Genomic DNA, 12961 nt, shown 5'->3' with positions numbered 1-12961 from the left:
AAAAGTATACCCCATAATGCACTCACTGTTTTGAGCCAGAGCTTGGAGTAAGCAGTCAAGGCACCCCTCTATGCTATCTGATGTACCATCAGCAGCCGTCAGCTTCAGTTTTTGCAGGGCATCATTTAGGTTATCTATTTGTTTGAAAAAAGAAGAAATAATTTCAGAGACACAGAATTATATCAAAGCTGATTTATACAACAATCAAAATGGATTGATTTTGATCAAATCTTTTGATAATTACTTAAAAACAGTACACTGGTTGTTTGGTTTATCTCGCAATGTTAACTTCACTATAGCCAATACTCACTATGGTCCCAGTGTTCCACAAGACATTTTCCTTTTCAAGAGTGAATTGTATGGAACCATTGCTTGAGAAGTATTTGAAAACACATTTTTTAAAAATACAGTCATAACTTAACTAATCTGAAGTGCAGCTGTGAGATGAGTTGTAAATTTCTTCACTTTCTCAAACAATCCTTTTGCACTTTATTTGTTGAAGCACACTTCTGTTTGCACCAAAATCTCTGAACACCATTCAAATACTTTTTGCAAGGAAGCTCATTTGTTCCATCACTTCTTGTTTGAAGTGGAAGTAAAACTGTCACTGCCTAATTATTCTTGATCGGTTTCCTTTTAGTCCTAGGATAATGGCATCTCAACCAACTGGCATGTATACAATGTGCTGATTTTCTTATATGGTAACCTTCCTTTGTATGTCAGAGTACAAACCATAAACAGTTATTACATGATTTATGTATACTGGCAACAGAGAAATTACTGCAACAACTCACATTTATGTAGTGCTTTTACAATAAAAAAAATCCAGAAGTATTTCACAGAAGAGGAGAGGACGGGCACCAAGATTCTAAGTGGAAGTTCTCACGTGGTGACTGACGGCTTGGTTGAAGAGTTGGTTTTCAGGAGGCTTTTAAAAAGATAGAGAAAAGCAGAGTGGTTTAGGGAAGGAGTTTCAGGCACAGGACAGAGGTGGAGCAAACGGAAGGGGGATTGCATGAAGGCTAGAGTCAGACAACTGGAGAGCACAAAGCTGGAGAAGGGGGATTTGTAAAGAATGAAGATTTAAACATTTAATTTGTTGGGGGAACAGGGAGCCAGTGCAAGTCAGCAAAGGCAGGCAAGCAGAATTTAGTGCAGGACAGGATGTGAATTATGGTTGAATTTTGGGCAAGTTGGAGCTTGTGAAGGGTGGAGGTCAAGAATCCAGTAAGTCGAGCACTGGAGCAATCAAGTCTACAGGTCACAAAAAGCTGGATAAGGGTTTCAGTGACCATGGGGGTTAGGTAGAGATGGAGGCAGAAGATAGTATGATGGTGAAGTCAAGTGGTTTTGGTGATGTGATAGATGTGTGTAAAGTCTTCAGTCTCAGTTATGGCTTGAAGAGGGCCCCAAGGTTTCAAACAATCTGCTTCAGTGAGAGCGAGCAACCAGTGAGCAGATGGAGCCACTGGCAAGAAAGTGGTATTTATGGCAGGACCGAAAATAATGGCTTCAAGTTTTCGTAACATTCAATTAGAGGAAATTCTGTCTCAACCCGACAACGTCAGAAAGATCAAGAGGTCGGAAGTAGTGGAGAGGTAAAGCTGGGAGTCATCAGCATACATTATCAAAAGTGAACCTGTGCATATGTATGATGTAAATGAAGGGCAGCATGTGGATTCGGAAGAGGAGGGGGCCAAGGATGGATCTATGGTGAAATCCAGAGGGAAGAGAAACCATCACTGGAGATTCATTGGCTGCAGTTAAGTACAAAACCACGTGAACGCTGAGAAGACAGAAGGAGGAGGGCACGCCCAACCCCAATGAATGTTGAGGTGGACAATGAGAGAACGCCCCATGGTTGCAGTCACAGAGTATACCATTGGTGATTTTGACCAGGACAATCAAACTGGCTGGAGGTATTCAAACAGGGAGTTGTGGGCACAGAACTGGGAAGTAACAGCACATTGAAAGACCCTGGAAAAGAATGGGAAATTAAATATGAGATAGTCGTCGAGAGGACACATGGGTCAAGTGTGGACTATTTGCGGAGTGGTGGTACAATGGTAGTTTTGAAAGTGACAAGAACGGTGCCAAAGCCAAGGCAACCATAAAGGACAAAGAAGGGTAAACATAGAAAATAGGAGCAAGAGTAAGCCATTTGGCCCTTCAGGCCTGCTTCACCATTCAAAATGATCATGACTGATCGTCTAACTCAGTACCCTGTTCCTGCTTTTTCCCCATATCCCTTGATCCCTTTAGCATTAATATATCTATCTCCTTCCTGAATACATCTAATGACTTCGTCTCCACAGCCTTCTGTGGTAGGGAGGAAACTATATTAGCAGGCATTATAAAGCAACCGACGGACAAGGTCAATCTCTCTCCCTGTCCCCTCAACTGAATTTTTTTAAAGCTTCCATTTTTCATTGCCAGTTTCCTCCCACATTCAATGAACATTTGATAATTACCCCTATTTGAAGCTGTACAACTAAGCTGAGCAAAACAAAATCAATTGCTCTCATTATCTGGTATTTCAAATGATCCAGATTCCTATCAACCACATCAACACCTTCTCATGGAACTTTGTGGGATTGAATAACTTGCCAGCAGCAGTTCCCTTGATAATTAGTAATACTGTAACAAAAACACATTACAAAACAGCAGTGCCACTGGACATATAGCGACTTGCCTCAACCAATGATTATGCTAACAGTACAAGCTCACAATATGTTACAATATATTCGCAACACAGTTATTTTGCATCATAAGGGACTGAAAACCAAGGCCATAAAAACAGTAGACACAAAGACCAATAGCTGATACAAGTTCTCTGGTCTGATTATAAAAACCCCCTGGTGTAATATATTAGAAGAAATTAGTCTACTCACGGCATCTTATGCACCCAGGTGTATGTGGGAGGCAGATTGTGAGAAGCATAACAAGCAGCTTTCTGCTTCTTTATGGAAATACATTTACTGTTTCCTCTGAGCAATTAAACTATCACTTGCTCAAAGCATTAACCTGTCCAGATCAGTTTTGGCTTCAAGCCCCAATCATGTATTGTACTTATCAATTTATACCCAAGAAACTTCAAAAATAGGGTGCCCTCCACAACAACTGGGGAACCCAGAAATTCTACACTCCACTTTTAAACAATTTCACATCAAAGTAGTACACAATCACATCAATTCTGGATTTTGAGCACAATTTTTACAATTAAGCCATTGACAGCAGTATACATTTGCTTGGTTTCAAGATTTTTGTTCAATTCAACAAGTTTTATTAATAAGTATGTAATTAATATATGTTATACAACTAAATGATGGTTTCCTTTCTCTTTTTTCCCCCACTTTAACCAATTTAAATTACTACATATTTATACCTAATTTTGGCATGTGATCCCCAATGAGCTTGCTTAAACTTTTGCTCAGCAATATTCACAAACTACTAGTGGGCTGACCCAACAATTCATTTATGACAAGGTTGGGCACAAGCTATGGTCCACATTGGCAAAAGCATAAAACATACCTAAAAAGGATCCTTGTAAAAGTAAAACAGATAAACAGAACACAACATATTACAAAGCATTATGCAAAGCTATTTAATGAACATGGTTTTAAAAAAATCTCCCAGTGCTGCTCCAGTAAATCTGATTAAGTACATTTGGAAAGATACATGCAAGAAATCTCCCAATGATAGTGAAGTACTTTTTAAATATCCTGAAAGAATATTTTTAATGGAAGAAAATGGCAAGTAACGATAGGCTTATATCAAGTAAATCTTTATTTTAAAAAATCTGCCAGGGAAGTTTCTAAATAAAATAGACAAGACAAATGTTTTCCTAAACCTTTCGCCTAGGCTCCGAACGATTTCTGTTAGGGTCATAAAAAGGTACTTTTTTTAAATTTGGAAATTCAAACTTGCATTGCAAGGGCACAGTAGCTTTACACAGTCCAGTAATCAGTTCACCCTTACATCTCATGACAGCTATCTACAGAGTGACATTACTGCTGAGTCTAGGGAAGTTACCTTTTGCCAAGGAATGGTGTGTTGCAATGCAGACCAGGCGAGAGAGAAAATTGCAACGTACGAGAGGTTGGGAGGGGGAAGGACGGAATAACATATTTTGCTCATCAAAATACCATTGTGCTATGTTGTGGAGAAGCTCATTTTATTACAATTATTCAACATGGATCATCATTGCTTCAGCCTGCAGCCCATACTGTGTAAGATGGGAATGTAGCCTTCTTGGACTCTTTAGATGTAACTATTAAAAACAAACAATTTTACCCTTGCTTCATCAACTAGGTGTTTAAAATGAGCTGAAGATTCCCATAAAAGCAACTTGTGCAAGGTGGTCAGGACATCCTGATGAAAAATACCATTACGTTAATGCTAAAAAAAAAAGCTGTGTTATAATGTGAATTTCTCTGCAATACACAGCTCAGAAAATATAACTGGAGGATTTTCCTTGAGGAAACTATACTATTTTCTTTAAATCAACTAAGTGAAACTGCAAATGTTGCACACAGGGGCTAAAATTGGTCAGTGTCATTATTTGCTATTTTTGAATTATCAAAATATCAGATCGAGCCAGCTGTGCTAGAAATCCAAGCAATGCTCAAAATTCCCTCCCACCTCAGCAAACTGTGTTGACAGATAAATAGGACACTAAGTATAGAGCAAGAACAGCCAAGTCCCAAGCTCAAGAGGTGTCACATAATTGGCTACTGGCCCAATTTTGCTATGTTATTGATCTTACTGTTAAAGGATCTATTTTTCTTCTATTCTTTTTCACTCCACATCTATCTTCATCCTTCAGATCAGAGTGTACAACCTTTTTCAACAGGGACTGGATCCATATGCAATACTAGTGAATGCACAATGTATTATACTGCTTTAGGCTCAGGGAGAATCGAAATACAACATTTAACATGCTTAGGAACAGAGCATATTCATGTATATTGCAGTGCAACATTAAAAAATAGCATGATCATTTGTTTATGCTAAAAAGGAGATTAAGTACTATGGCATATAACACCTGAATGGGAAGGTACAACTATTTACTATACAAGGGGCGAAATTTCATCTGCTTTTAAAACTACTGATTGTGTGCAATTGGGAGATCTGTACAACAGAATGGAATATCCTATAAAAGCAATTGGTATGGGTTCACATTGTGGGCACTACCATGGCTAACTGCCACAGTAAGTTTAGTTTTGCTTTTACCACTTCTCGATGTCAATTATGTCCAATCTACTGAAATATGGCCTGACTCATGGTCATCTCTGACATGATCACGTACAGCTTTTATGCTTTAAAAAAGTGTGGCAGTAGTCTCCAGTCAATTACCTAGATGAACAGAAAATACAGATGGGATTATATTTCATCCTCTGTGCAGGCTATGTTAGCTGAGTTTTCTTAAAGATATTGGCTCAGTACTATGTTCTAGTAATGTTCTAGAAAATGTTCTAGACAATAGTTTTCATGAACTGCTCTTTGGGGGGAAAAGGGGTTGTGAAGAATAGACAAGCTCCTAGTATTTGAAAGGATACATAGTTATGAAATGTAATAACTAACCTAGGAAAGAAAATGGGATACCTGGCTAACACCGACTGCATTCTGGCTGAAATTACATTGCTATATTTTACAAAGCATTCCAGCTATATAAAGCACATAATTACCACAAATATCCAAGATGTGACAGATAAGATTCAAGACTTGCATCACTAAGTGAAGTTCAATTAAAGCTCATTTCGTGTGGTAGACTCTTGGGAAATAGATTCATGTTAGGGGCCCACTGCAGAGGATGATGGAAGAGGAAGGAAAGTCTAGGGCATTTTTTTGTGTGAGTTCTCCTTTTTAAAGGGAAGGAAATATACAAAACTAGAAAATGTGGCCCTTTTCTTTTCAAAATGGTATCAACTCCTTGCTGGGATACAGTTCTGCAGGCACCCTCTGGCACTTCAGCCACATGGTCATTATTGTTTGAGCTTTGAGTGTTGGCAACTATTTGACTGTGGGGTATTGCACTCAAGCCCAACCTTGTCTTTATCCACACACTGGGGTTACTTCACAGCTACAAGCACTTTCGCAACTTGGAAACTCTGGAGTTAGATCATCCTCTCAGCCAGATCACTCATGTCACTTCACTAATAGAAAGCATCTTTGTGCATCATTGAGTAGCTCAATAGAAAAAAAGAGCAAATGTGCACCTATCTAAGCCTACAGTGTGGCTTTCGAGTATCCTTTAGCTTCTGGATTTGCCTTGTCCTTCTTGCAAATTTTCTCCCCTCTACTGCTCTTGCTGTTGTACATGGACTAACAGCCTTCCAATATCTCTCCAAAGCAGCTGCTTCTCTCTCCTCCTTTAGGACATTCCTTAAAACCTCTTTGCCCAAACTTTTGGTCACCTGTTCTAATATCTCCTTACATGGCTCGATGTCAAATTTTGTTTGATAATACTCTCGTGAAGCACCTTGGGACATTTTAACACATTAAAGGCACTGTATAAATGCATGCTGTTGTTAATGAGTCCAAACAGTGCCAGCAGGTATTCAACTGAAGGCAGATGTCTGATTCCATCATTATCTGACAAACATATCTGGGCATTTTCTTACAGGAGAAGAATCCAAATAGGACCTCTGGTCAGCTCTCCACTCCTTCAGCCAGGGGTGCTGAAAGCCAGTTTAAATGCCTCCACTAGCATTCTAGCTAAGAGCAGCAAACGCCAGGGTGTAAACCTTGTTACTTCTGATCTGAGCGTCTCAATCATATTCCAGGAAGACACAACCTGACCAAATCCAATACAATAGTGCAGTGACACATCATTGCACGTGTTGTTCTGCACACATTGCCAATAAGGAAGAAATGACAACTGCAGACGAGGGGGAAACCGAACAAAATTATGTATGCATCTTGCTGCCCCCTCGAGATTTAGTTTTAATACTCGCATACGTGAGGAGACAGCATTTTTTATTCTTGATAGGACACGATTACACTTTTGTTAAAAAAAAAAGAAATACTACTAGCTAACAAGCTGCCTAGGTCAAACACGACGGTGAGTCTGCAATCATCACGTTGGACGTTCATTTAAGATGTTAAATGTAAATGCACGCGTAACAAGGACGGCAGACCGCATCTCACCCGGGGTGCGGGTGGGTGGGTGCATGCATGCACGAACAACGGGCTCGGGATCCTTTTTTTTTGTTTTGCAAGCTTGTGGTTCGAAGGCACGCATTTCTTTCTGCAGCGGCGCGCGGCACTGGCCTCACCCCGGGGGGACGGACGGACGGGCGGGCACGCGCGCGGCACTGCCTCACCCCCGGGGACCGGCGGGCACGCGCGCGGCACTGCCTCACCCCCGGGGGCGGGCACGCGCGCGGCACTGCCTCTCTCACACACACACACACATATATATATATATATATACACGCACGCGCGCGGCATTGCCTCGCCCCCGGGGACGAGCGGGCGCGCGCTCTCACACGCACGCGGCACTTACCCATGACGAGGCGGCTCGGCACCGGCTGCGCTCGAGTCCCACTGACGGTTTGTTGTCCTTTTTATTCCTCCACCACCCCCCCTCCTCCTCCTCGGGGTCGCTGATCTCGGGGCTCCCTGTGTCGCCGTCGCCGGGTGCGGGTACGGGTACAAATCGGGACGGGGCGTAACGCGGTCCAGGAGCCTTTCACCTCACCTCACTTCACTTCACCCCTCACCCCGTGGTGGTGGTGGTGGTGGTGGTGGGGGGGGTGGTTTGCAACCCCGGTGTACTTGGAAGGACGGAGCAGGATTACCGCGCGCCTTCGCGCTGAACAAACGGCCGGGCCGGGCCCGCTCTCCCGGACCTCTTGCCAACCCGTGCTGTTTTCGGGGTGGTGGAGATGAGAAGCGTCGAGGCCGCGACGGGAGGGAGGGAGGGGGTGACGGTTTGACGTGCTTTCACCCACGGGCTGCTCCGGTTCCGACGCCGCGACTCAACGCCACTGACCAGCCGTTCGTTCGCTCGCTCCCCCACCACCTACCGAGGCTGCGCTCGAGCTAGCCCAGATCGCCCGCCCCCCCCCCTTCTCCCTCCCTCTTCGCGCCTATTGGTGCGCCTGGACATCTTGTCCAGTGACGTGTCGCCAAACGCGCGTCTCCGTATGGTCGACTCAAACGTCAATCATAACCGCTTCACGCGCATGTTCGTTGGGGGTGGGGGCGGGTTAACCGTCAGGTCGCGTTCCATTGGCTCCTTCTCTTAAATCCTCGCCCACCCGCGGGGGGGGGGGTGGGGGGGCGTCGCTTCAAAAGGCCCCGCCTACCCAAAGCGATTGGCTGTTACTGAACGCAGTCGACGTGACGGCACAATCGCCTTCGCCTCCTTTTGATTGGCTGCTTGAGCTGTCAATTAATGTCGAGCTCCATCACTGTATCGGATTAGGTCGAGAATGAGAGGAACAGGAGGAGGCCATTCAGCCCCTCTAGCCTGTTCCTCCTTCAATTAGATAATGGATGATCTGTGTCTTAACTTCATCTACTCCCCTTGGTTCCATAACCCTTAATACCCCTGTCTTAATAATAACAATCTTGGAAGCTGTGCCAGCTTGTTGTTCTTGTTGAATATGTCATTTGATGTGTCTCTGCCCGCACTCTCTTCGTTTAATAATTAACGTGTGATCTATTTAAGTGTGTGCCAGTCATAGAAAAAAAATCAGGCACAACTCCTTATGTTTAAATAGGAACGGGAGTATTGTGTGGAATGGGCCTATACTCTCTGGAGTTTAGGAGAATGAGAGGTGATCTTATTGAAGCGTATAAGATTCTGAGAGGGCTTGACAAGGTTGAGGCTGTTTCCCCTGGCTGGAGAGTCTAGAACTCGGGGGCATCGTCTCTGGATAAGGGGTTGGACATTTAGGACTGAGATGAGAAATTTTTTCACTCAGAGGGTTGTGAATCTTTGGCATTCTCTATCCCAAAGGGCTGTGGATGCTCAGTCGTTGAGTATATTCAAGACTGAGAGCAATAGATTTTTGGGTTCTCAGGGAATCAACAGATCCGGGGATCGGGCAGGAAAGCGGAGTTGAGGTCGTAGATCAGCCATGATCTTACTGAATGGTGGAGCAAGCTCGAGGGGCCGTCTGGCCTACTCCTGTTCCTATTTCTTACGTTCTTAGGCCATTCAGCCCCTCGAGCCTATTACGCCATTCAATTAGATCATGGCTGATCTGTATCTTAACTCCGTCTAACCGCCTTGGTTCCATAGCCCTTAATACCCTTGCTGAACAAAAATCTATCAATCTCAGTTATGAAAATTTCAATTTCAATAAAAGATGTGATAACAGAACACTCGGAAGGCATTAACAGGGTTGGACAAAGTCAGCATGGGTTTATGAAAGGGAAATCATGCTTAACAAATCTACTGGAGAATCTAGGGGAGAACCAGTGGATGCGGTGTATTTGGATTTTCAGAAGGCTTTTGATAAGGTCCCACACAAGAGGTTAGTGTGCAGAATTAAAGCACATGGGATTGGGGGGAATATACTGGCTTGGATTGAGAATTGGTTGACAGATAGGAAACAGAGAGTAGGAATAAACGGGTCTTTTTCCGGGTGGCAGGGGTACCGCAGGGATCAGTGCTTGGGCCTCAGCTATTCACAATATATATCAATGATTTGGATGAGGGGACTAAATGTAACATTTCCAAGTTTGCAGACGACACAAAGCTGGGGTGGAATGTGAGCTGTGAGGAGGATGCAAAGAGGCTCCAATGTGATTTAGACAAGTTGGGTGAGTGGGCCAGACATGTCAGATGCAGTATAACGTGGATAAATGTGAGGTTATTCACTTTGGTTGTAAAAACAGAAAGGCGGATTATTATCTGAATGGTGATAGATTGGGAAAAGGGCAGATGCAACGAGACCTGGGTGTCCTTGTACACCAGTCGCTGAAAGCGAGCATTCAGGTGCAGCAAGCAGTTAGGAAGGCGAATGGTATGTTGGCCTTCATTGCAAGAGGATTTGAGTACAGGAGCAGGGATGTCTTACTGCAGTTATACAGGGCCTTGGTGAGACCACATCTGGAGTATTGTGTGCAGTTTTGGTCTCCTTATCTGAGGAAGGATGTTCTTGCCATGGAGGGAGTGCAACAAAGGTTTACCAGACTGATTCCTGGGATGGCAGGACTGACGTATGAGGAGAGATTGGGTCGACTCAGCCGATATTTACTAGAGTTTAGAAGAATGAGAGGTGATCTCATCGAAACATATAAAATTCTAACAGGACTAGACTGACTAGATGCAGGGAGGATGTTCCCGATGGCTGGGGAGTCCAGAACCAGGGGTCACAGTCTCAGGATACGGGGTATGCCATTTAGAACCGAGATGAGGAGAAATTTCTTCACTCAGAGGGTGGTGAACCTGTGGAATTCTCTACCACAGAAGGCAGTGGAGGCCAAGTCATTAGATGTATTCAGGAAGGAGATAGATATATTTCTTAATGCTAAAGGGATCAAGGGATATGGGGAAAAAGCGGGAACAGGGTACTGAGTTAGACGATCAGCCATGATCATTTTGAATGGCGGAGCAGGCCCGAAGGGCCGAATGGCCTACTCTTGCTTCTATTTTCTACGTTTTTATGACCTCCAACCTCAACACCTTTCTGGGGGAGAGAGTTCTAGATTTTCACTACCCTTTGTGTGAAGAAGTGCTTCCTGACATCACCCCTGAACGGCCCTAGATCTAATTTTAAGATTCTGCCCCCTTGTTCTGGACTCCATTACCTGAGGAAATAGTTTCTCTCTATCGACCCAACAAATCCTTTAATGATCTTAAACACCTGGCTGGACATAAATGTCATTCTTTAATTTCCCTAATGTTAACATCCCTGCCTCAACCCAACAAATGATAAGTCAGTCAGCCTCAAAAATTTTGCAACTTCCATCACTGCACAAATTAATGAACATTAGTTTAAATTGAAGGGGGACATTTTAGTAGTAATCCATTACATGAGCTGAAATTAAAGGTGCTGACCAAAACCAATGTACGTTTTTGATTCCGTCAAACAAAGGCTAATATCCTACTTGTACTGAAAACTGAAATCCATCCATCTTCCAGCGCAATCAAGTTTGAAAATGACATTCTAAACTCCTTGGGAGCGAAGAGGGTTCTCTGATTTTTTTGATTTGTAACATTCTGATGCTAGCTTGTTGAAGAAACTGGTTGCTGTCTTCATGGCGCCAGTTAGTACCCCAAATCACTTCCGTAATTATGCAATTTAACGAGTAATCACCCAGCAGGCATTATGTGTTTAAAGTGGCACTCTATTTTAAATGGATGTTACCAGATCTGCAGTTATTAACTTTGTTTGGAAACAGTAAACAGTTTACGTTCTGTGTTTTATGCATTGATGTTCATTATTTAATTTTTTTTGGAAACTTTTTGCTACTACATGTTGTGCTTTACTTGCAAAGTTTGCTGATGGAGCATGTGTGGTCTATTGCGAACACTCTGCTGCATAACTCAATACATTTTTCTATCCTCTACTGTTACATATGTTTATTCTTGCTGCTAGTCTACAGCTATGCGGCATGTAAAGTTTGTCACATTTTTGCTTCCTGGTTTGTCACTGTTTGATTGGCTCAAATCTTTGTATGGTGCTCTGCTGATTATTTTCTTCTGTACCATCTTACAAATGTTAAATACAGCGTTTACATTTATTTTAATTTTTTTTTTAACCATTCATTTCTTCCTCTCCCCTCCGCCCAGAAGACTCTGATTCTTTATTTGCATGCAGTCCCATGGGCCCCTGCAGTTCCCCATTATGACCATTCTTTATGTGTGAGCTCCAGAGACTTGAGCACAAAATCCAGGCTGACACTCCAGTGCAGTACTGAGAGAGTGCTGTACTGTCTGAGGTGCCGTCTTTCGGATGAGACGTTAAACCGAGGCCCCTTCTGCCCTCTCAGGTGGACATAAACGATCCCACAGCACTATTTCGAAGAAGAGCAGGGGAGTTCTCCCCGGTGTCCTGAAAAATATTTATCCCTCAACCAACATCACTAAAAACAGATTATCTGGTCATTATCACATTGGTGTTTGTGGGACCTTGCTGTGCGCAAATTGTCTGCTGCGTTTCCTACATTACAACAGTGACTACGCTTCAAAATGACTTCATTGGCTGTAAAGCACTTTGAGCCCTGAGGTTGTGAAAGGCGCTATATAAATGCAAGACTCTTTTTTATTTAGGTGGTGAGCATTGGCAGGTTACTTGACCAAAGATAATGATTGCCTTAGATTTCATGATGAGTATTAAATGAACAATCATTCAACAATACGAAAGAAGATGAAATGATAACCCTTTGTTCACAATTAGTGCAACAAGTACACACAATAATGACACACGTGTTTTTTTTTGGGGGGGGGTGGAAGAGAGGGGAAATGCTGAAGCCCGGATATCAATGACTCAAGGGTAATTTCCAGTTAATTCTATGATCTAATATTCTGGAGTCAATGTTGCATTCTCTTCCTATAAACATAATGCAGGGAAAATTGTGATGGATGGGAAGTTATATTAATTTAATATAATGTTTAATTGTCTCCTAAATATCTGAGCAGGTGAGAATTCAATGGACTTTCGAAATCCAACTCTTGTTTGAAGTGGTTACTAGGATTTGCACATGCTTCTTATCTGAATTGAGCCATCCTTGAACATGCTGCAGTGTGTGTCCAGCCCATCTCTAAAGTGAAACCATACTGGTCACCTCAATGGTCCTTTGACAGTAGTTCATGCTGCAGCTTGTTAGCTCTCTTCTTGATTCTGCACAGGATTCAATTTGTCCTGTTGCGCGATGTGGTCAAAAAAAGCTAAGGCTCTTTTTAAATGTTAAAAGAGCTAACAGTTATAAAAGTGTGGACCCATCCTGAACACATTTCACACACTTTGAAGAGGCAGTAGAATCAGTCGCTTGGAAATTT

The 12961-nt window shown here is 42.9% G+C and overlaps 1 protein-coding gene across 2 annotated transcripts in view; it reads right to left on the bottom strand.

Annotated features, from left to right (window-relative positions):
- The window catches only part of rap1gds1 (RAP1, GTP-GDP dissociation stimulator 1), an 89902-nt gene extending 81841 nt beyond the window's left edge, over nt 1–8061 (bottom strand). Inside the window, exons 1-2 of one of the 2 annotated variants that reach the window (XM_067994495.1) lie at nt 7508–8061; nt 27–134 (exon numbers count right to left, since the gene is read on the bottom strand). In XM_067994495.1, coding sequence (XP_067850596.1) covers nt 27–134; nt 7508–7511 — 112 coding nt within the window. In that variant the 5' untranslated portion in view covers nt 7512–8061. The remainder of the gene's footprint in view (nt 1–26; nt 135–7507) is intronic. The other variant, XM_067994496.1, reaches the window with a different exon arrangement.
- Between the last annotated feature and the right edge of the window lie 4900 nt (nt 8062–12961).

This window comes from Heptranchias perlo, chromosome 1 (assembly GCF_035084215.1).
Source record: "Heptranchias perlo isolate sHepPer1 chromosome 1, sHepPer1.hap1, whole genome shotgun sequence".
In the NCBI taxonomy this organism is placed as follows: domain Eukaryota; kingdom Metazoa; phylum Chordata; class Chondrichthyes; order Hexanchiformes; family Hexanchidae; genus Heptranchias; species Heptranchias perlo.
This window is presented reverse-complemented; position numbering and strand designations above follow the sequence as displayed.